Source organism: Eulemur rufifrons, chromosome 27, assembly GCF_041146395.1.
Source record: "Eulemur rufifrons isolate Redbay chromosome 27, OSU_ERuf_1, whole genome shotgun sequence".
NCBI classification, from domain to species: domain Eukaryota; kingdom Metazoa; phylum Chordata; class Mammalia; order Primates; family Lemuridae; genus Eulemur; species Eulemur rufifrons.
The window spans coordinates 27,544,124-27,567,744 of NC_091009.1; the positions used below are offsets into that span (position 1 = coordinate 27,544,124).

General features: G+C 45.5%; 1 protein-coding gene across 7 annotated transcripts in view; it reads right to left on the minus strand.

The window, feature by feature from the left end:
- Nucleotides 1-23,621, minus strand: part of SRGAP2 (SLIT-ROBO Rho GTPase activating protein 2) — a 223,459-nt gene that overhangs the window by 13,812 nt on the left and 186,026 nt on the right. For all 7 annotated transcript variants that reach the window (XM_069459697.1, XM_069459696.1, XM_069459698.1 and 4 more), the window contains 7 exons: nt 21,955-21,982; nt 20,119-20,143; nt 13,769-13,829; nt 10,734-10,811; nt 9,672-9,806; nt 7,784-7,889; nt 2,933-3,157 (listed from right to left, as the gene is read on the minus strand). In XM_069459697.1, coding sequence (XP_069315798.1) covers nt 2,933-3,157; nt 7,784-7,889; nt 9,672-9,806; nt 10,734-10,811; nt 13,769-13,829; nt 20,119-20,143; nt 21,955-21,982 — 658 coding nt within the window. The remainder of the gene's footprint in view (nt 1-2,932; nt 3,158-7,783; nt 7,890-9,671; nt 9,807-10,733; nt 10,812-13,768; nt 13,830-20,118; nt 20,144-21,954; nt 21,983-23,621) is intronic.

A 23,621-nucleotide genomic window follows, 5' to 3' on the forward strand; every position in this document is an offset into this window, starting at 1 on the left:
TAGGAAAGTCGTTTCTGCTCCTGATCTCCCGGCTCATGGACTTCAGAGTTCATGAGGATGGGCACCTGGAAATTCTTACTTCCTAAAAAGTAGAGAAACCCTGTTCATTTCTAACAGTCTTCCCCCAGCAGTAGAGAGTAATAAGGGAGCCTCTCCAGGCAGTTCTGTGAAAGCACCACCTCCCACTCAACCCCACAGCCTGGCCACAAAGTTTCTACCTTTGAGCCCGACAGCCTCTTCCTCCCCCTGGGATGGGTCCTACATTCCTAGGAAGTTCCTCAAAGATGAGGTGACCAGTACAGAACTCATCCCTTATGGAGTAAGTCAGTTCCAAGGTTTTTCCAGACTCCAGAGAACATTCTAGGAGAATATCAATAGGGGTTCCTCTTTGTCAAAAACCACAGGCACAATTTCTCACTGTTTTCTGGGTCTAGAAACCCTCTGATGAGTTTGGTGAAGTTCTGGTACCCCGTGGGGCCCCCAGGGGTGCACAGGGCAAAGGTATACTTTCCCCCAAGACTTGAAGTTCATTTACATGGCCATCCGCTAAGGCAACGGTTCTAAAATTCAGGGAGCTCTGGAGGGCTTGTTAAAAAACAGACTGTCCCACCCCAGAATTTCTGAGTCACTAGGTCTGGGTGGAGCCAGGGAATTTGCATTTCTAACCAGTCCCGTGTGATGTAGGTGCTACAGAGACTCCACTTTGAAAACCGCTGTTTTACGGTAAGGGCAAGATGATGGCCTTAAACACCATCATCTTGCTTCTCTCATCACACACCCTCATCTCCAGCAAAACCCCTAGTAGGCCCACCAACACCTGAGGTCTCATAAGAAGCCCACCATGCCCCCCAGCAGGTAGTCCTAGAAAACCGGGTTCCGTTTCCAGGGTGGGAAGTGTGGTGAAACGGATGTGCCTCTCCTCTCCTCAGTGTGGAGGAGGCCGAGGGGCCTGGTGCTCCCCTCTCCCCGGCCAATCTGGCCTCCTGGCCATTCTCCAGGCTCCTCAGGGCTCTACCTCCCCTCTGCCACCCCTCGCTCACCTCCTTCACCGCCCTAGCTCACTGAGCTGGTGCTGCTCTCTCTTCCCAAAGAAGGGAGAGCAGAGGCAGAAGCTTTCTGGGTGGGTATGAACCCAGTGGTCTGAAGGTCTCTTTCAACCCAGGGTCACCGACTCCTGCTCCTCAGGGGCTTCTGGCCTCCTTACTGAGTCTGTGGTAGGAAATTTCCCTGACTAAGCGTGTGTTTTTTCCAGGTGCTGCTAATAAATGCTGGGTGCATGATAAACGGGGGAGGGGAGTTGGGGAGAACACCCTGGAGAAAACTGGAGAAAGGTGCCGCCTGTCTGTGCCCCCGTGAGCCACAGCCTCCCGGGGCTGTCTGCGCCGCTGTGCCAGGACGCGGGTGCAGGGCTGTGGGGGAGCTCTGTGCCCTGGGCAGCGGTCCAGAGCCTGCAGCGGTTTGATATTTGAGAAGTAAAGGCAGACGTTCTGCCTGACTCTGAAGGAAGGTAAAGCAAGAATTGAGAGCACTATTCTACAGCTTTTCACTATTATGCAAGAGGGAAAACCAACTTTCTAAGTCACACGCACAAGGACAGCTCCCTGGAGCTCATCAGCCAGTACGCTGAGACCCGAACTGACCAACAACCTCCCCAGTCGCCACCAACCATCTGTCGGTGACAAAAAGCTCTCTCTCCCAGCTGGCCGGCATAGGTTGCTCTAGCTCAAACCCAGACGCTGAAAGCTGCAGGACGGCAGAGAGGAGTGAACCCAGGGATGTCCCTGATATTATGTTCATAGACACATGAACGCCAATTTCTTCACTCCTTGGGCAAGAGGCTCTTCTGTGGGGGTCAGGGAGAAGTGTGGCCCAACCGGCCTCCAATTAAGTAAACAAGCTCCCCTATTCTGCCCTACCTCAGCCGATAGCAATGGGGCTGGCCGAATTGGTTCCAGATGTTGAATTCAGACAGAATCCGATTTGGGCTGGCTTGTGCTCTCAGCTCAGGCTGAAACACTATTTAGGGGAAGAAGGGAGGGCGAGGAGCAGGAGGAGTAGAAGGCGTAAGGGACATCAGGGACTAAAAGACACAGGGAGTTGTCTTTGTGTTTAGCAGAAAATGACATCCTAAGTGGCATCGTGGTGAGCAGTGCAGGGTAACGGGTGGTGTCCTGTACTGAGAGACAAGAGATCAGGGTTCAGTCCTCACCACTGAGGTCACCTGAAACACTGTCACTGGCCTCTCTGGGTTGCAAGGACTTCTGTAAAATGAAAACAGTGCTTTGTCTGATGGAGGGGTCTAGCAAAGATGTACCCTGGGGATTCCATTTAGAGCTGTTCCAGGCCGAGGTCATGGAAAACCTTGCCCCATGGAATCTAACCCTGCTTTAGGGTGGGGCCTTGCCGAACCTGCCCAAAATGGAGCTTACCTCTCTTTCTCTTCACAACTTTCTGAAATCATTCTAAAGTGTCATCTTACAAACTCACAGTCACGAAATTGTGCCTCATCTCTAAACTCTTCCCAGTAAGAATGGGATTCCCTGGGACCCAGGACTGTCTTTCTCCTGATACACAGTAAAAAGTAGAAATCTGAGAGACACTGTTGCCTAGAGAACAGCAGTTCTATTATATATGCAACTTTATAAAAAACCCTTTCCTGGAGATTTTTAGTATTATTAACATTGTTGTCATTATCTTTTCAAATGGTTGCTCACCGCTCAGAAGTCATAAAAAAGGGAGGTGGCACAAAGTGGCATTTATTCTGTAGGTGCGATGAGGTGGGGACCGTCTACACCATCCCCAGACCCTGGCAGCCTAAAGGGCCTGGGAGTGGGAGGCTGGGAGTTTCCCTTTGGTTTTTGTTTGGCCATCTGGCCCCCATGCCAGTGTGCGTTGGCGACTCCCTCCCTTCCTCTAGCCCCAAGCCCCCTACCAGTAATCCTCCATGCTTCCTCCTCTGCTGTAGACAGGGCCCTCGAGCTCCCTGGGGCTTGGGAAGATGTTCTCATGCTGGATGATGATGGTTTTGATCAGCTCATTCACGTGGGCTTGGCAGGACACCTGGTCGTGGCCCTCCGGCACTGACATCAGCGAGGGCCCGAAGCAGATGGCGAGGTTGTAGGGGTCCATCATGTTCTCTTCACTGAACTGTGATAAACTGGAGGGGAAGGGAAAGGGGGCAAGCTGGAGAGCTCTCGCATGAATGCCCAGAAAACACAATCACAGAAGGCACTGCCAAGAGCAAAAGCAGAAGGTCCACAAATTGTCACCTGCCTTTCTGGGCATCAGAGGCCTTCCAGAAAGTCAGCTGGGAAGAAGAGAGTGACCACCAGGATGGTCATCCGGGAGCCAAGGAAAAGCAAGGTGGAGGTACCTTCTTGCAGGTCTGACCCTTCTCTCTCTCTAGCTCCCGTTCATACCCTCCTTGCCGCCCCATCCTCACCCCTACCACAGCCCTTGTCCACCAAAGCCATCCTGCCTTGGGAAAATACTCTGCAGAGCTGAAGATGGCTCCCATAGCCCGAGGCACTAAGCTGCAGAGCAGACAGGGACCCCAGGCTGCCCTGGTCATGATATGGCCAGAAGGCACAGGCATTGTGCGTTGTGTATCCTCTTGCATAACAAAATAATCAAATTATTAGGGATATTCCATTCCAGCCTCCAGACTTATTAAAAAAAAATAGCCAACTGATTAGCTTTTGTATTCCATCAAGCCAGTGAATTTCTTTCTGCAAGAGCTAAGCAATTGTTTTTCGTTTTCATAATATCCTCCTATACTATTACATTCAGGATTTATTCAGGAAAAGGTCAGCATGCTGTTCAGCTTCTGCTCAGCTTCCTCTGGATGCAGGCTGAGTTTATTCTCGGGTATTTATTTATTCTGGGAACTCCCCCTTCTCAGCCAGCAGCTGCTCCAGCCACACCCCCAACCTTGGCCAAGGACCCAAGGCCTTCAATGAGCCACTGCACCCAATAAGTGCACATTGGGCCTTGTCTGCCCAGGCACTGGGGGCTGGGCCAGCTCTGGGTGCACTCCCCACACGGCCTTCAGACTTGTCAGCCCTGCTGAGAGGCGTGGCCTCTCTTATGGGCATCAGCAGGAAGTCCCCAGCACCGAATTCTGACAGATCCTGAGAAGAAACCAAAGCCCTCTGATGGGAACTAGAGGCCCGACACTCAGCTGTCCTCATCTGAGCAGCTGTTCTTCCATACTGGAAAGCGTTTATTTCTAGTCCACGCCCAGACTCACACTGCAAAGCTGGTTTTTTTCTAACCCAATGGTGTTCTCCCTGCCTGGAGATTCTGATATGTACCCCTTGCCCTTCCAGGAATCACTGCAGGACATGAGAAGTGGCACTATGGATGTGAACGACTGCCATGCAAAGAGAGTTGAGAATCACTGCTCTCTAGGAACTAGAATTAAATGCAGCAGAGGCCAGTGATGGGGGTGGTTCCAGATCTCAGTGGCTGGACTGCTTCACCGCAGTTCTTTTTTTTATTTTTATTTTTGGAGACAGGGTCTCACTCTGTTGCCGGGGCTAGAGTGCAGTGGTGTCATCATAGCTCACAGCAACCTCACACTCCTGGGCTCAAGCAATTTTCCTGCCTCAACCACCCAAGTAGCTGGGACTATAGGCACGGGCCACCACGCCCAGCTAATTTTTTCTATTTTTAGTAGAGACGGTGTCTTGCTGTTGCTCAGGCTGGTCTCGAACTCCTGATCAAGCAATCCTCTGGCCTCGGCCTCCCAAAGTGCTGGGATTACAGGTGTAAGTCACTGCACCTGGTTTCAGGGGAGTTCTTAAAGATCTAATTTTATAATCCTTCTCTGGATCCTGAGTTAGAAGGGAGCAGAGATTTAGAAAAGATGGGGGGAAGTTTCTAAGTCTACTTCTTGGTCAAATTAAAACTGCAGAGAGGCGGGAGAGATAATTACCTTGGTAACCTCAGGAACAACTGAGGCATGAAGAACCATAAGGCTAAAGGCTATAGCTAATCCCAGGCTGGCCACTTCTTGGTGTCATGCAGGGACAAGGAGGAGGAAGGCCCTGGTTCTTCAGTGTGATCTCACAATGTTTTGAAAAACAAACCAGTTTCTGGGAAGCCTGGTGATTAAAGGGAAACAAACTCTAGCCCTGATAGTCCCAGGTCAAATCTGTGTAAAAGATGAGGAACCCTGTGACGGCCACTAAGGTAATGACTGTTCAATTCATAGATGGCTACAATGACCAGGGAATTGAAGAGGACACATCTTCACGGATTGTGGTCTCATGAATCTAGGTCCGTTTTTTCAATCCCATCAAAAATATAGACTAAGATCCTTTTCTCTTTCCCAATGAATAGTGGGAACATCTAAGTTTAGGGGCTAAAGCAGTGGTTTTTAACTATTTGAGAGACAAGGATTCCTTTAAGAATTTGATAAAACCTAGAAAATTTTTAGGGAGAGAATTCTAGCATTCTCTACCTAGAAAAATTCATATGTGCACAAACACACACAATTTTGTATGTAAAAATCACAGTGTTAGTAATTTTTGAAGTTCCTGAAGGCTGTGTCTAGTGTAAGACCTCAAACACTGGATTTTTATTTTTAAAGAAGTATCTAATAGCTAACACTGATAACAGCTCCCTGCTTTAAATTTTTTTTCTTTTTGCTGCCAACTTATATTCATGCCACCCCTCCAAGAGTTCTACTATGTTTCTACAGTTTCAGTTCATAATATTAGTGTGTTCTCCTAATTGCTTTGAACTTACCATCTTTTGTGTATCTTGAAAACGCTCAGCATGGTGGTTAGGAACAGAGGCTTTTTGGGGCTGGGGTAACGAGGCGATCAGGATTGTGTGGCACGTGGGACAGGAGGGACACGTGGGGCAGGAGAGGCACGTGGGGCACATGGGGCAGGAGGGGCAGGTGGGGCACTTGCTTTTTATCATGAAAAATCGTGGGTTTTTCACTTTTTACTCCAGAGGTCCCCAGCTAAGCTGCACTTGGATTTTGAACCCACAGAAACTGTGACATATTAAGGTTTTTTTTGTTCCTTGAGATTGGGGATGTGTCCAATCCAAGAAGAAACCAGGGCCAGAAATAAAGTACACACATACCCAGGACCCAGAGCAACGATGGAAAAGTGTCGTGAGAGTCTGGGCCCAGGCGGAATCTCCACCGCAAGCCACCTGCCAACGACTGCTACGCGGCTAGGAAGGGCACACGTGTCAGCTGCTGCCTTCCCACGGCGGTGGTCTTTGTCACCCGTGTCCCGCGTTCTATTTCTTGTTTTAGCCAACACTGTGATTATTAATGCTGCACCTTTTCAATGTAACACTTTGATGAGCCAATCAATCTTTTTTTAATCAGGGAAAAACCCAACCAGTAAAATAAAACAAAACTATTAACTTGAATTGGTGCAATTCCCACATTTTCTTTGAGTGGCCACCCTGTCCGGCACCGCGTCATGCTCGCTCCGTTGCTTCTCCCCATTGTACTTTCACACACAGCCAGCCAGGCCCTGCCTGCTCCGCCCCCCCTCCTGTGCCCACTGTCGTCAGGCTCCTTGCTCTGGGGGCACAGACTAGGCTCACGTTGAGGGCAGGCATTGGTCTATGAGAGGAGACAATGACTGGTGGCCCTGAGGGGACTGACTAACTCCCCAGAGTAATTAGCAGGGTTTCCAGGCTTCCTGTGAACACCCTGTGTGAGTCATTAGGGGTTTTTAACCGAAAGGCAGTTGCGGTGCTGAGTCAGGGCCTACACCGCCACGCGGAAGAGGCCAGCGGAGGAGCCAGGACCCTCTGTAGCCCTGCAGGGCCAACGACGGGGCCACGTGATGGTGTGGGCACCCGAGAAGAGGTCTCAGGCATGGGCTGCCAACTCAGATGTCTACAGGGCCAAGCTGAACCTGTGAGCAAGCTGAGGCTGGTGAACTGGCCTCTAAAGCTGTATTTCTTTTAAGCAGAGACCAACCTTGCAGGAAGACTCTTCGTCTTCACAAAGAAATATGTGCTAAAACACCTTGGCCCGTTGTTTTACGTTTTGTTTGCCCCTTTTTGGTTTATGGATCTGGGGAAATATTTTTACGCTATATGAAAAGCCACAAGGCAAGAGTGATGATAAGTGACAAGTGAATTCAGCCTTGGGCTTGGGGAGCACCTGTGAAGGTGGGGGGCAGTGGTGAGCCGGGCAGAGCCTGCCCAGCTAGGGGGCGGCCCATACTGCACAGGGAATTGCTACGGCATGGGAAGGTAGATCCAGTATTGCCAGATCTAATAATTTTTCAAAAGGATCTAGAAATCTAGGATTTTAAAAAGTGAAATCTTCTGCTTGCTTCCAAATCCAAACCTATTTTTACCATGATGCTCAAATCCTGCATGTCCTCATAGCTCCTTTCCCACTTCCTTTAGGCTGCTGCTCGCACACTGTCTTCTCAGAGAGGCCTTTGCTGACCCCCGCGTACAGTGGCTCTCCCTCCTTTCACCTTCTCCCCCTGGCCCCATTCAGATCTCTGCACTCTCTCCCTCTTCTTTACCCTTCTTTATTTTTCTTTTAAGCACTTATTCCTCCTGACGTATCTGTTATTGTCTGTCTTCTCCCCTGGAACGTGAGTTCAATGATATCAAGGCTTTCATCTCCTCTTTAACAATGTATTCTTATAGCCTAGCACTGTGGCCAGCACACAGTAGGTGCTCAGTAAATATTTTTTGGAGTGGATGAATAGACACAGGTCCACCTGGGAACTTCCAGTAGCCAAATCAAGGCCCAATCCAGTTGTTCCCTGGGAAGGCTACTCACTGATTGAGGAAGGCAAAGAGGTATCTCATGATAATCAGAGTGGTTTTGGGCAGGACCAGGAGGACTTTCCGGATGTGCAGAGCTCTCTCCTGCAGGTTGTCCATCGCTGAAAGAAAAAAGCCATGTGTTATCCTCCATTGTGACGGAGGTCCCAGGGAGTAACGATCAGAAGCCCTCATCACCAGCAGCAGCAACACGGAGAGTGTCACATCAAGGCCACACACAGCACTGGTACACAGTGACAGGACTTTCATCCCCGTTGCTCCTTAGGCTGGGGCTGCTGGAAGAGGACACTTACTGGGCTCCAGACATTTACCAATGCAGGATGCAAGGTATAAGCTCCCTGGGCCCAGAAGGGGTTAGAGATGTTCTGCATAGCATCTACTACCGTCTTATTCAACTGACCACAGACAAGGAGCTGTCCACAAACCTGCTCTGACTGCTCAATGCCCATTCTTAGAGGGCCTACATCTGGGGCAGGAGAGAGGCTGCATAGGTCCTGTCCTGCCCACTCTACACATGCGTCACTTCGTCCTCTGCACAAGTCTGGCTTATCTTCCCCCTCCCTTATCTGCAGCCGGGATGAGTAGAACGTGGCCAGAGGTGGGAGGTGGCAGGCCCCTGGGTAAGGAATGATATCCAGGGAGAAGACAGAGAGGTTTCCTTGTGCTGTAACAGGTGGGTTACAGGGATGGCTGTGAGCCTGTGGCCTCCACCATGGGCAGCCTCCCACTTTCACAGTGTGCCACGTGCAGCGTCATTTTCTATGAGTGCCTTTATGTGAAAAAGAGATGGGAAGCACTGGGTTAGGAGGAGGAGTGTATCTCAGGGGAGAACTGGGCAGCCATGGGATCTTGAGCCGTCTTGGCAACCCCAGCTTGGTTTAAGATACTTTACTTAGGCCTAGTCCTGGAAAAAGACATGAAGACACGACCCATGGGTTGCTTACACTTAACCACCCACATAACTCATTTCCACTAGACTCCCACAAATAGCAGGTCAACAAACAAAACCAGAGAGCTACTTCCTGAATGTTCTGGGCCTTTCTCTCTCAGAATAACTGAGAGAAGAACAAGTGCTCAGGGCAGATATTGAGTCAGGAAACCTGGGGAGCATGAAGACCCCGGTTGACCTAGGAAGAAGGATCTTTTTTCCATGTAAAGAGCACCATTCCCTCCGGCCTCTGGAGCCATCATTCAGATGGGGTCTGCTTCCAGGATGACCTGATATCAATCCAAATTTCCACTGATTGTTTTCCATGGAAAAAAAAAATGAGACGATGTTCCAGTATCACAAGCTAAACAAAATGGCTAGGAATAGCTTTTCACGACCTAAATTTTAGAGCAAGAGGCAGAGAACCCCTAAGAGAGTAGAGAATACATCGTTCTCTTTGGGAAAATACCATATTAGTACTGCACAGAGGCTTTTGTTCCTAGAAGAACACATATTAATACGTCTCACAGGTAAGCCATATGAGGTTTGAAGCAACAAGCAGGGAATATTTGCAACACTTATGCTTTTTCTCCTTGTATCATGCAAAGTACAAGTATTAATATGTAAGCTTCAAATACATAATTGAAAATCACTAGGTCTTATATATGAATATAAAGGTATTTTACTGAAGGAAGATAACTCCCAGAGAAGCAAAAGTGTTGAAGACTGAGAATCAGAAAGAAAGAAGCCAGGCACCCTGACTTGGGGTCTTAATTCTTACTAAAAACCCAATCCTCCTCCTCTCCCACCAGGGGCTAATGGAGTGAGGATGAGGAGGAGAAAAGGGAAGCTTTACTGAAAAGCTTATGAGAAAACAGAGACTCTGCACATTGTTTATCTCTTGCTGCCTGGCGCTCGGGCCCAGAAGGCAGTCTGAAGCCAGGATGGTACTTACTGACGCAGGCCATCAGGTCATGAAAGATGTCCTTGGGGAAGAGAGGGTGTTCCAGCCCCCGGAAATAAAGTTTCAGGACACCAGCTATAGAGTCCATGTCATGGTCATTCTGGTCTCCAGCCAGGGGGTCCTCTCCTGGGGATAAGCAACCCCCCCCAAAAAAAGAGAGAGTGAGAGAGGCCAAAACATATAGGACAAAACAGAAGTGGTGGTGGTGGGGGGTGAGCTATCCGGACCCTTTCCAGTCTATCGGCTCTCTGCCCAGCATGGTGGCCATGCGTAGGGCAGACCAGGGAAAGATAAAGCAAAGACTGCTCAGTTTCAGGGGGCTCAGGACCAGAGGAGGGCAGAAGAGTCCATCAGCATAAACTCTTTTGTGTCAGCCCAGCTCAGGGATATTCCCTAAGGGCTAGAGTTGGGACATGGCAACTGTTTCTCTCACAAGAATCATGAAACCAGGCTGGGACGAAGCCCCTAGGGGAAGAAAATGAGGCCAAGGAGGCCAGTTCCAAAGACGAGCTCTCATTCCTCCTGGCCCGCAACAAAGAACACTACCTACTTACAGGAGAACGATCATGCCAGAGCTCCCTATGGAAAATTTCATATCAGATGTAATTAGATTTAATGATAGGACCAACCTCAAATTGAAACTATATATATCCATTACAGTGACGGAAATTGCCAAAGCTTGCCCATTACCTTAATGGCCCACAAGATAATAAATGGGCTACAATGAACTTGCACATTAGCCTTGATATTAACTGCCACCAAGGGTTCCGGATGAAACCGTAAACCGCCCAGATATCATAGTTAACTTCTTGGGTTTTGGCAGATCACTGGCATGAGAGGCAGGATGGTTGGGGCCGAGAAGGCAGGAGGGAGCTGGGATGTGCCCTGGTATCTCCCCGCGGATCCAAAGGGGCGTGTGTACAGGGAGCAGGTGCCCTCTCAAGAGGGAAGCAAGCTGGCTTCTATCTGGGGAGCTCTCAGGGGACAAAGGGCGAGCCAATATTCCAGGGGGTTGGCAAACATTTGGCCTCACTTTCAAGGCTGTTTCCTCACCTCTCTCAAAGGCGTTTTTGATGTCATTCACTTCCACCTGGGATCCTGACACCCGGAAAATTCCTTCATGCTGTAGTCCTGGAGACACACAGGGAAAAGAGGAGAAAGCAAAGAATTCACACCCAGAATGCCAAGCTTAGCTGGATGCCTACCTCCCCCAGCCAGTGTGTAATTAAGCACCCTGCTCTCTTCTGTAGGCCAAAGGAGAAAAACATGTGCAAGGATGTTGGAAAAGTCTCTGGAATGATTATGAAGCATTAGCCTAAAGAAAGTATCACGACAGAGACTCCTCCTGACTCCAAGGGTGACTACGAAGTAGGTTCCTTTCCTTGTCTTTGCCTCTCTGCCTCTCTGTTCCCATCTGTAAAGTGGAGAGGCGACCTGCTAGTGCTTTCTTATCACCCAGGGTCAAGAATAGGGAAATGGAGCCTGGGCAATCGAGTGAGACCTTAAAAACTCTTAGAAACTAAACTAAAATAAAAAGAATGGGGAAACGGGTCATGGCAGGCAAGACACTACTTACCACTGGAGGAGTTCCATAAAGTCTGAGATTATAATTATTGCTTTAGCTGTCCTAACACTGTTTGACTATTCTAGGGGGGCAATGCTTTCAATATTTATGAAAAAGAAGGGGCAGGAATATATAAATGATCAGTCAACAGACAGTATTGCCCAACACTGTGCAACTGCACACAATGATGCAACAAATAATCTTGTGCATATGTATTTTTATATTGCTAGTATTGTATTTTCACAGTAAATTTCTAGAAGGATTGCTGGACCAGAAGATAAGTGCATACATAGTTTCGTTAGATATTGCCAAATTCCCTTCCAAAAGGGTTGTACCAGTTTGCACTCCCATTATCAACACACAAGTGTGCCTGTTTCCCCAGAGCCTCACCATAAAAACGTGCTAAATTTTTGTGTCCTCATGTACTGTGCCTGTACAGGGGCAGAGAGAGGTACATTCAAGCCACAGTATCCAGAACCTGTCTCCTTCTCAGCTAACACCACAGCTAACACCCCAGACTTGGCCACCATCGTGTCTTCCCTGGGCTACTGCAGTAGCTTCCTATTTTCTCCTTATGGCCGTCTGTCTGTCTACACCGCAGCCAGGGATCCCTTAAAAAGATGACTCCCTGTTCAAAATTCTCTAATGGTTTCCCATGTCGCTCAGAATAAAATCGAAACACCTATCTTACTCTATGAGGCCCTAAGAGTCTGGCTTCCAGCTTCATCTCCTGTCACTCTCCTCCTTACTCATGCTGCTCCAGCCCCACTGGCCTCCTGCACGCTGCTCCTTGCATATACCAAGGGTCTCTGCACTTGTAGTTTTCTCTCCCCAAAATACTCTTCCCCAGATATCCACATGGCTCATGGCCTCAGGACTCTGCTCAAATGTCCTCTTCTCAGGAGAGGCCTTTTCCCTGAACCCACCTCGAAGACTGTCCTCTCTCTCTTCTCCATCCCCTCTCTTTGCTTTACTTTTTCTTCATGACACTCACCAACTCCTGACATGCTGTATTTATTGGCTGATCACCTGATCATCTGTTTAACTATCCTTCAGTGGAATATAACGTTCATAAAGGCAGAAACTTTTTATTGGCACACAATAAGCAATCGATATATATTTGTTGAATGAATGACTGAAATGCATGTTGAATGAACAGTAGTTCACACTTTCTTCTTCCTATTGTCTTTTAGGCACAAATAATTCTTTCTCCTCTGAACTCAGTTTGGACTTATCTTTGCCAATTGCTTGACCATTAATCATTACTATCTTGTGAAATTCCTTATATTGCTATTCTGAATTACCACAGCTTATCTCTATTTATTTAACTTATCACTTGCTTACTTATTTTCTCCCAAGTGAATCATAAAACCATGTAAAGACAGGAATAGTGTATTAGTCCTGTTTCTTTTTTCCTACTTGGCAATGCATGGTGCTCAGCATTGACCAGGGACTTGATAAATATTTGTTGACTGTTCAATAGTGATATACAATGCTGTTACTTCAAGTGATTAGAGATAAAATTTAAAAACTGTAGCTGATTAAAATGAGGTAAGTTGTAAACATGCTAAAATAATTACTATTCCAAAAATGAACCTGAGAAATGCCCCAGTTTGGAGGGAGAGAGGATGGCAAGGACAGGGAGAAAGAATGGCTGCCTCTGAATTTAGACAAGCAATATTTTACAGAAAAACTTCTTTAGCTCCAGGAAGGTCATTCTGTCCTTTTTCCTATCACTGGATAGGACAGCATCTCAAAACAATTTATGATGCCTAGTTCCTAGAAATCTTGGTAGCACTAGCTCAGATATTTGTCCTTTCTAAACACTCTTACACTTGGAAAATCAATTCTCTGGCAATTATCTCCATTCCTAAATTCTGTCCAACCAGACCAGTAGCTGGTGAGGAGTGAAGTTTATGAGATTCAGCTTCATCCAAGCAGAAGACAGCGTGATTTGATTTAGGTTAAGAAAGAGCCAGCCCTGTAGGCTCTCAAAAGTTAGATACAACTTTAAGACCAGTTATTAGCTAAGCTCTTGGGGACATTGTATTCAGTGAGATCAAGCCAGAACAAAAACTGAATATTATTAGTAATCAGTGCAACATTAGAAAAGGAATTGTTTTCAAACCAGTCTTATACAGAAAGCCCATGTGGCAAAGCAGTCAGCTGCGTGGTGGGAGCTACCTACGCACCCAAAGACCATGAGTAATGGTGAAACTGCTGCCACCATGTGACACCAGCTGTACTTATTCACGTAACAGCTGCAATTTGAAACTCACTCTCAATTAGAAAAAAGGGCGTGTGATAAGTGGCTGAGTCCATTTTGGGTCCAAACATATGATGTCATTCTATGTCTAGGTGTGGCCATTCCGAGGTAGCAAACATTATGTGAACAAATAAAAATTTATTCCTTTTCTGAGAATGTCAGGATGGGAAGTCAATCTCTGTTCTTATTCTACAAAGAATTCCTGGAAGTTCTTCCCAATCTCTGCGCAAATATGGGCAAGGCTGCAATCCTCCTTACCATGTCTGCTGATGAACCGGATACAGCTTTCTACCACCAGAGGAATTGCCTGGCTGGAGTCCTGAAAAGCCAAAGAGAAACACATTAGAATCTTCAAACAGAGACAGCCCAGGGTCAGAGAAAATGGGTCAAACAGTGCAGAACGAGTCTCGGTCGGATCAGTGGCCGGTCCACAAAGAAGCCCCTGCCCTGTCCTCCAAGCTCCAGTGTACAAAAACACAACTACCAACTTGGAAAGCCACAGAGATGCCTTCGATTCATCATGTCCTAAACAGAATTGATCATCTTTTGTCCCAAACCAGCTCCTCACCCCTGGCCATCCAATCAATCATTCTCTCAAGTCTGCCTCTTAAATATTTCTCAAATCCATTTACCTCTCTCCGTTTCTACTGCCCCCAACCTAGTTCAATCCAACAATATCTCAACTCCCACCCTTGCCATCTTCCCATCCACGTTTCTCTTCCTTCACAAAGTGGTTAGGTGACCTCATCATTTAAACTCTCTCAAAGACTTCTCATTACTCTCTTCACACTGCTTTGCATATCTGGGATCCTGCCTTTGCCTTCATTTCCATAGTCTGCTCTTCCCCTGGTTTCTGCTAGGTCCTTTAGGTGGATTAGTTCTGGTAACAACCCTATGGAGTACATATTATTATTATTATTAATTATTGTAATACTCATTGGACAAATGAGGAACTGAAGGCTTAGTGAGGTTAAATAGCTCCTTATGGTCACATAGCTGGTAAGTGGCAAATTCAGGATTCAAACTAGGCAGTCTCCCTCTGAGACTGAACATTTTGCCACTACCATACTGTACCCTAGGAGTTCAGCAAATATTGCCAGGTGTGCATATCAAGTATTACTAAAAACTAGTAGGGTTTTATAATGTAGCTAAATGCACAATAATTCAACTGTGTGAAAGAAAGAAATCAGGCAGAGGGGCCCAAAGCCTAACTAAGAAGGGCTTTGGATGGACAGACACTGGACTCTCAAGTGGTATGGGTTCATGTGACTTCTGCCCATTTCACGGGTTTGCCTATGCCCCTCCCCTGGCTCTAATTTTCCACTGTACCCAGGGGGTTTGGCCACTATTAGGGAAGCAGCTGGGTATAATGAAGAAGTCAGGTTGAGCAAAGAGCTGGCTTAGCCTCTAGCTCCCAAGCTTGCTGGGAACCAGAGATGCTGCCAAAGGGAGTACTGCACGTGCCAAGGTGGAGCTGGAGTCAGGAAGGCCTCAGCAACCCAAATGCTCATCTTTGTGACCCCCAAACCCATCTGCTTCCTCCAATTTTCCAGCTACAGCAGCCAGTGTCTGCCCGCTTGTCAGTATCACTGACTTTTGCCAGTCAGTTAGGGTAATCTTAGAGAAAGAATCTTTTTCTTCCTTACTCCAATGAAGAAACTGGGTTCCACTATAAAAAAGCCAAAAAGTCTCAATTTTGGGGAAGCCTTTCTATGGTTACAGACTTCTATTATTGTATTTTTCATTTACAAATAGTAGCAACAGGAGAATGAAGCTAGACCCCTATCTCTCACCAGACACAAAAATCAAATCAAAATGGGTTAAAGATTTAAATGTAAGACCTGAAACTAATAGAAGAAAATATTGGGGAAATGCGTTAGCACACTGGTCTGGGCAAAGACTTTTTGGATAAGGCCTTAAAAGCACAGGCAACAAAAATAAAAATAGACAAATAAGATAACATTGAGCTAAAAAGCTTCTGCACAGCAAAGGAACAGAGTGAAGAAACAACCTACAGAATGGGAAAAAATATATGCAGGCCATCTCTCTGACAAGGGATTAATAACCAGAATATATAAGGAACTCAAATAACTCAATAGCAAAAAGCCAAATAATCTGGTTAAAAAATGGGCAAATAGTCTGAGCAGACATTTCTCAAAAGAGATATACAAATGGCCAAAAGGCATACAAAAAATGCTTCACACCAGTAATCACGAGAAATACAAATCAAAACCACAATGACATATCATCTCACCCTAGTTAAAATGGCTATTATTAATAATAATAGCCATTTTAATAAAGACAAAAAATAACAAATTCTGGTGAGGATGTGAAGAAAGGGGAATGCCCCTACACTGTTGGTGGGAATGTAAATTAGTACAGCCACTGTGGAAAACAGTATGGAGGTCCCTCAAGAAACTATTTACTATATGATCTAGCAATCCCACCACTGGATATATACGAGCCCCGTCCCCCGTCCTGCAAAAAAGGAAAGAAAATCAGTTTATCAAAGTATCAGTATATCTGCATTCCCATGTTTACTAAAGCACTATTCACAATAGCTAAGATATGGAAGCAACCTAAGTGTCCTTCAATGGATGAATGGATAAAGAAAATGTGGTGTGTGTGTGTGTGTGTGTATGTGAGAGACACACACACATATATATAATGGAATATTATTCAGCCATAAAAAAAGAATAAGATTCTGTCATTTACAGCAAGATGGACAGAACTAGAGCACATCATGTTAAATGAAATAAGCCAGGCACAGAAAAACAAATATCACATGTTCTCACTCATATGTGGGAGCTCAAATAGTTGATTTCATGAAAGCAGAGAGTAGAATGATAGTAACTAGAGGCTGGGAAGTGGGGTTGGGGGAAGAAAAGAGGTTGGTTAATGAGTACAAAAATACAGTTAGCTGGAAGGAATAAGTTCTGGTGTTTGATAGCACAGCAGGGTGACAAATAGTTCACAGTAATTTATTATATATTTCAAAACAGCTAGAAGAGAAGATCTAGAAGGTTCCCAACACACAAAAAAAGGTAAATATTTGAGGTGATCGACATACCAACTTCTCTGATTTGGTCATTGAACATTGTATGCAGGTGTCAAAATGTCACATGTACCCCATAAATATGTACAATTATTATATATTAAAAAAATAGTAGCAGCAGTGATAACAAGAATAGTCATATGAGAATTTGTAAAGTTTTGCCGGTCCTAGACTTACATATAAAGACCCAGAGGGAGGAAAGTTGGGAAGCTTACAGGTTACTGGCTTCAACAAGTTATGTGAATACAAAATTCTGCCTGGACCTGTAGGAAATGGAATATTAACGGTAGTTAAAGGTAAATAGGAAGCGTTGGCAGGAAACAGAGCACCGAAGATATCAACCTGCATGTCCATGGTTACCAGCAGCACTCAGAAGTAGCCTGATAATCTGTGCCAGACAAGGGTGGGCTAGAGAAGGCCTGTCTTACTGCAGAAGGGGATTTTTCTAGTCCCTACTGCTCCAGTGTAGACTAAGACAGAGTCCAGCGGAAGCAGAAAATGGGCAGAGTTACAAAGGCTTTGAATGCTCCTGCCACCCTCCTCTCTCCTTGTGATGTTTCTGAGCTATGAGTGAACTGATTTCCCTGAGATCTGCCTGTGTGCTCCTGTGGTGCCCCAAAGACCTGCACTTTACTTGACTTTGCATACAGCTGACTGAACAGTTTCTTGGTCTCAAACTCCTGGCGTCAAGCGACCCTCCTGCCTCAGCCTCCCAAAGTGCTGGAATTAAATGAGTGAGCCCCGTACCTGGCCATGACCAAGTGGTTGCTACTCACTGTCTCTCTCTCTCTTTCTCCTTCTCTTCTTCCCTCCACCAATGTTAGAATCCATGTCAGTTTAATTCTTTTATATGTACTATTTTTGGTCATATAACCTCAGGTTTGGAAGGGGCTTTTAAGGACTGTCAGGCCAAATTCCCATCCAATCAGATTAAGGAAACTTTAAACTAAAAGTGGAGGGAGAAGGGTAGGGCATAACTTGGAAAAGACACTACAGTAGCAGCAGTCCAGTGATTTGCAGATAAAACAATCAGAGAAGTAGCCAGATAATGTCTAAATACGCATTGTTTGGCATAATTTCTTAAGAATAGGAGGGTTAGGGTTTTTGTCAGGACTAACCTCTATTACATTTGTTAATTTCTGTTGTCACCAAGGGAGAATATCTTGACAACTGATTAGATGTGGGTAATGAAAAAAAAAGGCAACAAAGATAAGATTTGGGGCCTCAGGGACTGTGAAAAATGGAGAGTCCCCAAGCACACAAATAGAGAAGTGAAGGGAGGAGCTAAGGAAATCAGAATGTGGTGGGGGAAGGTGAAGAGAGTGGTGCTACAACTAGAAGGAGTTACTGCAAATTCAAGCATAAACATCCAGTCAATCACTGAGGAGTCAGACCCAAAGACTCAGAAAGACAGCATTATAGAGCAAAAGGATGCTTAGAGTAGGAGAAAAAGATTCATCTAAGGGAATAAGAGTGACAAGGGAAGGAACATGGAGAGATGTCAAGAGAGGACCAAATGTTGGAGGACTGCCTAAATTTAGAGGAATGGAGAAAGAAGGGCCAGCAAAGAAGATATGGATGTCATCGCCACAAGAGAGAAAATGCTGGGCTTGCAGGGAGCAGGGAAGGTCTAGAAGCAGCAGTGGACGTGTCTCCTTTTTAAAGAAAGGTCTGGGATGGTTTGAACCTAATCTTTACCAGGGTCAAAAAGGACTTGAACCCATTAGGGACCCTTAAAAAACAAAAGCTATAATTCTTTCTCTTGTTTGGCTGATCTGCCGTAAACAAACAAACATTTATTTCCTGATTATTTATATAATATTACTCATCTTCTCAATTATTTGCTATTTTAGCCTCCTGACCATTTTAGAAAAGCTTTTTTGCTGATCCACCAGTAGGTTTGAACTGCTAGAGAGAAACTGGGACAGCAAAATGAAAACAAGGCCTTTATTTGATTGGGGTTTTTGGTGTATCCTGGACTCTCACTCCGATCTAGCACCAGGCAAATACACTTTGCCTGCAACTGCTTATGCACAGGAGGATGCAAACCAGATGTGTGCCGTTCCCCGCCGATGGTGAGCCCAACCGAGGGCACATACCACCTGCCACGCTGTGGTCTCCGGCACTCCCGCAGCCAGCATGGAGGCTGCAAAGCCCTTGCACATACGTTCCATCTAAAAGCAAGAGACCCAGTTTCAGTCCAGGAACTGAAAGGAACGAACTTGTCCATTTCTGTTCTTCGTGTTAAAGGGAAAAAGGCTTATTCCCTCTTCAAGGTGTCTACCTATTATTAATAATTTTAAGGACCATAAATTATCCCTGGGAGGCAGTCCAATCCTCTCTAGTTTTAAATGAAATTAATGGGAGAAAGGAAAGAAGAATAAATAGAGGAACAAGAGGAAGGAGAGTTGCGATGAAATTTCTATAATTAAAAAAAAAAAATGTCATTGCATCTGATGGCATTCTCATCAAAATGGGATCCAAAGTAGAGAGGGAAAAATAGTGAGAGCAAAGCTAAGACAAGTGAGGCCTATGTCATCCGAGTTCCCCAGCTGAACCACCCACCCAGCTGGAGCAGTCAGATGAGCTGGAGAGACGCTGGGGCTGCTGACACCACAGAAACCACGCACCCTCTACATTCGATTATCTCCCTGTGGCTAGAGCTGCTGTGAATTACCCAAAATGATTTTTTAAAGCCTAGATCAGCTTTCCCTCGAGCAGATACAAAGATATTTCCGAGCTCTCTCCACCCCCTCCCTGCTAACTGCCTACTGCATAGCTGATATAAGCTTAGGGGACTTAAAATCATTTCAGTATCTGCCATAAAGTATAATTATGAAGTCAAATTTGCTACTGCAAAAAAATACTTCAATTAATTTTTTTTTAACCAAGCACAAGTGCTGTTTAGATTATCCATTGATGTGGATTATCCATGCCACTGCTCTCTAAGATCCCTCCTAATATGGGTAATGAGAGCTGGCTGCCCAGCAGCAGATTTTAATACAACACTGAAGATCAGGCACAAAATTGCAGAGTTGAACAGCTCCTGCCTATCATTCCTAGACCAGACTTAATCTTTGCATTGTTGGCATGTCTTAGGAATACATCTAGATGACTATACTACCAGAAACAATCAAACGAAATCTGCAAACTTAAAAGCAAGATTGTCTAGTCTAGGTAATTAGCAGTCGTGAGTTACCAACATATTAGCACATATGTAGGAAATGGCCGGCCTTTTATGATCTCTTAGAAAAGGATGCCACAGGCAGTTCTGGACCAATCTGCCCCAGTCACACCAAATCCTTAGTATGTAAGAGGATAAATGACTAGAAAGAAAAGGAACAAGTCAAAAAGACCATGACTACTCCAACTTAAGTTAAATCTATGAAGTTGATGTAATAGTAAACATATTATGACTAAATGGTACATTCCAAGTGCAGGCATGAAGTCAGAAAAATGTCTATCCCGCCTGCCCACAGTGGCGTTTCATAAATGGCTGTGGGATGTGCTCGATTTTCACACCAGCCCAGCCTGGCTCTTGTTGGGCCCTTACCTGTTTCCTCACAGTTGAGCTACGCCTGTGGTCCATCCCGCCGAGTCAGAGACGACAGAGACAGGAACAGCGAAGAAGAAAAAAATCGGGATAGAATGAGACAAATGACCTCTCTTAAACCCAGAAGTAAAGTTTTTAATAATTAAAAACAATCTGTGTGCTGGTTAATGGAACAAGTTACATTATTCAGCTCAGTCCCGAAAGTGGCTAAGAGACTTGATCAATTACTTCCCAAATAGAGCCCAATAAAGCTCTTTTCTTCCCAAAAGCATAGTGACCCCTGCTTTTAATGTCTACCATCACTCAAAATTAGAATAGGAGGGAATTAGTTCAAGTTACAGTAAAATATATTTAGGTTAGACAACAAGAAGGTCTTTCTGTTTGCAACGAGATACTGGTAAACACCAAAGGGTGCTACAGGTTTGTTTTGTTTTGTTTCCTCTTGGAAACCCTTAAAGATCCGTATCTTTACAGGAAGCAATTTTTCTGGATTTAAAAGGTAGAGCACATCCAGTCTAGAAGGAACCTTAAGGATCCTCTGGGCAATGTTTTTCAAGCTGTGTTTGGCCTCAGAAGCCTTTTCTCAACAGAAATCTGATTCAGAGGCACAACACCCAAACCAGGGAGGGCAGTGCTGTCCTGCTCTGAGTGAAGGTGAGGACCAGAACCTGGCCACTGGGCATCACTCTGCCCCTGCCACCGGGCCACTCCTAAGGAACGTCTTTGGAATTCTAGAGCTCCTCGGACCTAGTGTAATGCTCCTGTCTTATAGAAGAGGAAACCAGAGTTCAGAGAGGGGAAAAGTGCTGCCTAAGCGCACACAGTGAAATTACCCAGCAGCAGGAAATTCACCTTGGCTCTTTTGAGGCCCACAGAGCCTTCTGCAGATAGAGGACCTCAGGTGAACTTATACTAACACTCTATCACCAAGAAGATATATTCCATAGAATTCCATTATCCTAGGCCATTATCCTTGGACTAGTTGCCTGTAGTCACCAAGGCCGGTATATTAATGGGATCTTTATTGTAATACACAACGACAAAACAATGAAAGCCAAATGAAGCTCTCTCTAAATAATGAGCCCATAATTGTAAACGGCCTCATGATTATTGTGTGTGTTGGCAGATATAAGTGGTTGATATAATGGGCTAACCGAGGGTCTCTAAGGAGTCCGGCCCATTAAAGCCCTTCCTCGAGTTAAATCAGCACATTTTAAGGCATCTTGGAACCGCTGGCTGAATGAAAGCACTGCACGCTGCCAGCTCACGAGTTTTCTCACAGCAGCACCATGACTGGGAGGGAAAATATTTGGCTGGGTGGGGGAGGGAGGGGAAGGTGGGGAAAGACTGGGAGGGCTGCATACTTGTACGTCAGGCAAAGATGTCTACCAATGCTGTCTGGCAAGCCAACGCAATGTAATATTTCGTTATCCGGCAATAGTCACTAATTAGGGGCTGTCATCTTTTCCAGGCATAAAAAATCAGATCAAATGCTATCTCTCAATCTTCTTTCTCCTAAAGCCCACATGTTGAAGTTTAGTACTTAGGGTTAGGTGACCAGGATCCTCCAGAGTCAAACATTTATTTTCCTTGCGTTGCAGCAGCTTTTGGGAGCCTCTGGGACTATTCAGCAAAGGATGACTCCCTTCACTCAGTTCTGATCTGCTCTTTCCCTAAAGTCTCAGAAAAGTCCATTTCCATCTGAGACCAGATGGGGTCAGCAAGGCAAAGGGAAGGAAACAACCCTCTCCCTAGGCCACTGCTTTGCAAAGTCACTGGATGTCTTTGCAACTCCACTCCCTGGCCCTTTCCCAGGCCTGTTCTGGCCACACTTACCTGGCTAGACTGCAATCTGTCCGTTGACCTGTTGGAAAGACAAAGGCAAAAAGCATATTTTTGTGCTGTGTTGGAGCAGAAGGGGTGAAGAACGGAGACCCACTCCTAGGAATTAGCACGCCCTGCCCATCTCTCCAGACAGCCACTAGTGTAACAGTGTGGCAAAGAAGAAAAAAAAGACAGAAGTGCCCAGAGCCTCTTTCTGGTCAAGAACTGTTTCCGATGCTGATTCCCGGTCCAGAGTTGCCAGTATCCCTAAACCGTAGGTTTGAAAATTCCACTTTCCAATGGGAAAATAGGGGTGGATGCCCGGGAACAATAGCAAGACAAATCATAATTTATACAACAAATGATTAGAAGCCTTCCAGTGATAAAATTCAGCTATTCAATTTCTCTTATGTATATATGGAGTGTGTGTGTGCGGGGGGAGGATAAACTTGCTTGCTCTTGAGTAGATGAACACACATACATACACACACACACACACAGACAAAGTTGGGGTTAAGAGGGGAAGAAGAAAAGGGAGTTGTTTGGGGAGAGAATGGAGAGACTTAAATGTTGATAACTGCTATCAAATCATGGTTCTCAATCCAATAGTGGACCCTAATAGTTTAATGGGTCATTGCCAGCTTTAAAAAATGAAATAGAAAATCTTAAAGCTCATAAGAAATATTCTTATGTTTTTAAAAAATATACATGCATGTATACATGGGCCATGCTTTAACATATATTGCTTTCTTTGGGTCCTCAGTTAATGAAGGTTGATTTGCATTAGACCTGCATTATTTAAACCAGGGGCAAACCCCAGCAGGTGCTAAGCTGGGGAAGTGGAGATTAGCTCCTACATTTCTCATCCAAACTCCAGGAAATGCAACTCCAAGGGCTGAGGGAGGGAGAGGCTTTTTCCTGACTTTAAAGGTTGCTAATTGTTGATTACAGTTCAGCTCATCTTGAGCAACACCATCCCCCACCCCCAACAGCCTCTCGTTACCAAAGGCTCAGCTTTCATCTGCAAAAATATTATTCTGAGCCATTATTTTCAACATCTGCCCCATTTCCATTCTGGAATATTCATACACATCAATTATCCTTCTGTGGCAAGAACAAGGGACTCTTGCATTATGGTGACAAATATATACAGAAAGCAATAACATGATGACTTGTACAGGGGAAGATTTATAATTTTTTTTTCTTTATTGCTAGAATTTGTCATCTTTAGATTAAGGCAATTTGCAACCTTTGTCCCTCCATAGTAGTATGGTTGGTGCTCATATGTGTGTGAGCGAAGCCATTCACTCACGTGCACGCACATCCGTGACCCCAAGGTCCTGCTCCCTGTCTTACTTATGGGCTATGCTCAGATTGTCTGGACAAAAAGAAATAACAACGATAACTTGTTTTGAATAGTTCTGGGCTTCCTTTCCTCCAGTTCCCCAAGGAGCTATCTGATAACCCAAGAGTAAAGATTTTCTATAAGCAAAGTTTGGCTCTCAGTGTGCCCAAACCTGTTTAGTCGGAGTCCCTTGGGTGGTGGGGAGGAAAGAGAAACAGAAGTTAACTAACAGGTTTTCTTCACATAAAAGAAATGCCTTTAAAAAAAAAAAAAAATCACAAGATCTGGGGCTGGGGAGGGGCACAAAAAAAGAGAGAGAGAGAGAGAGAGAGAG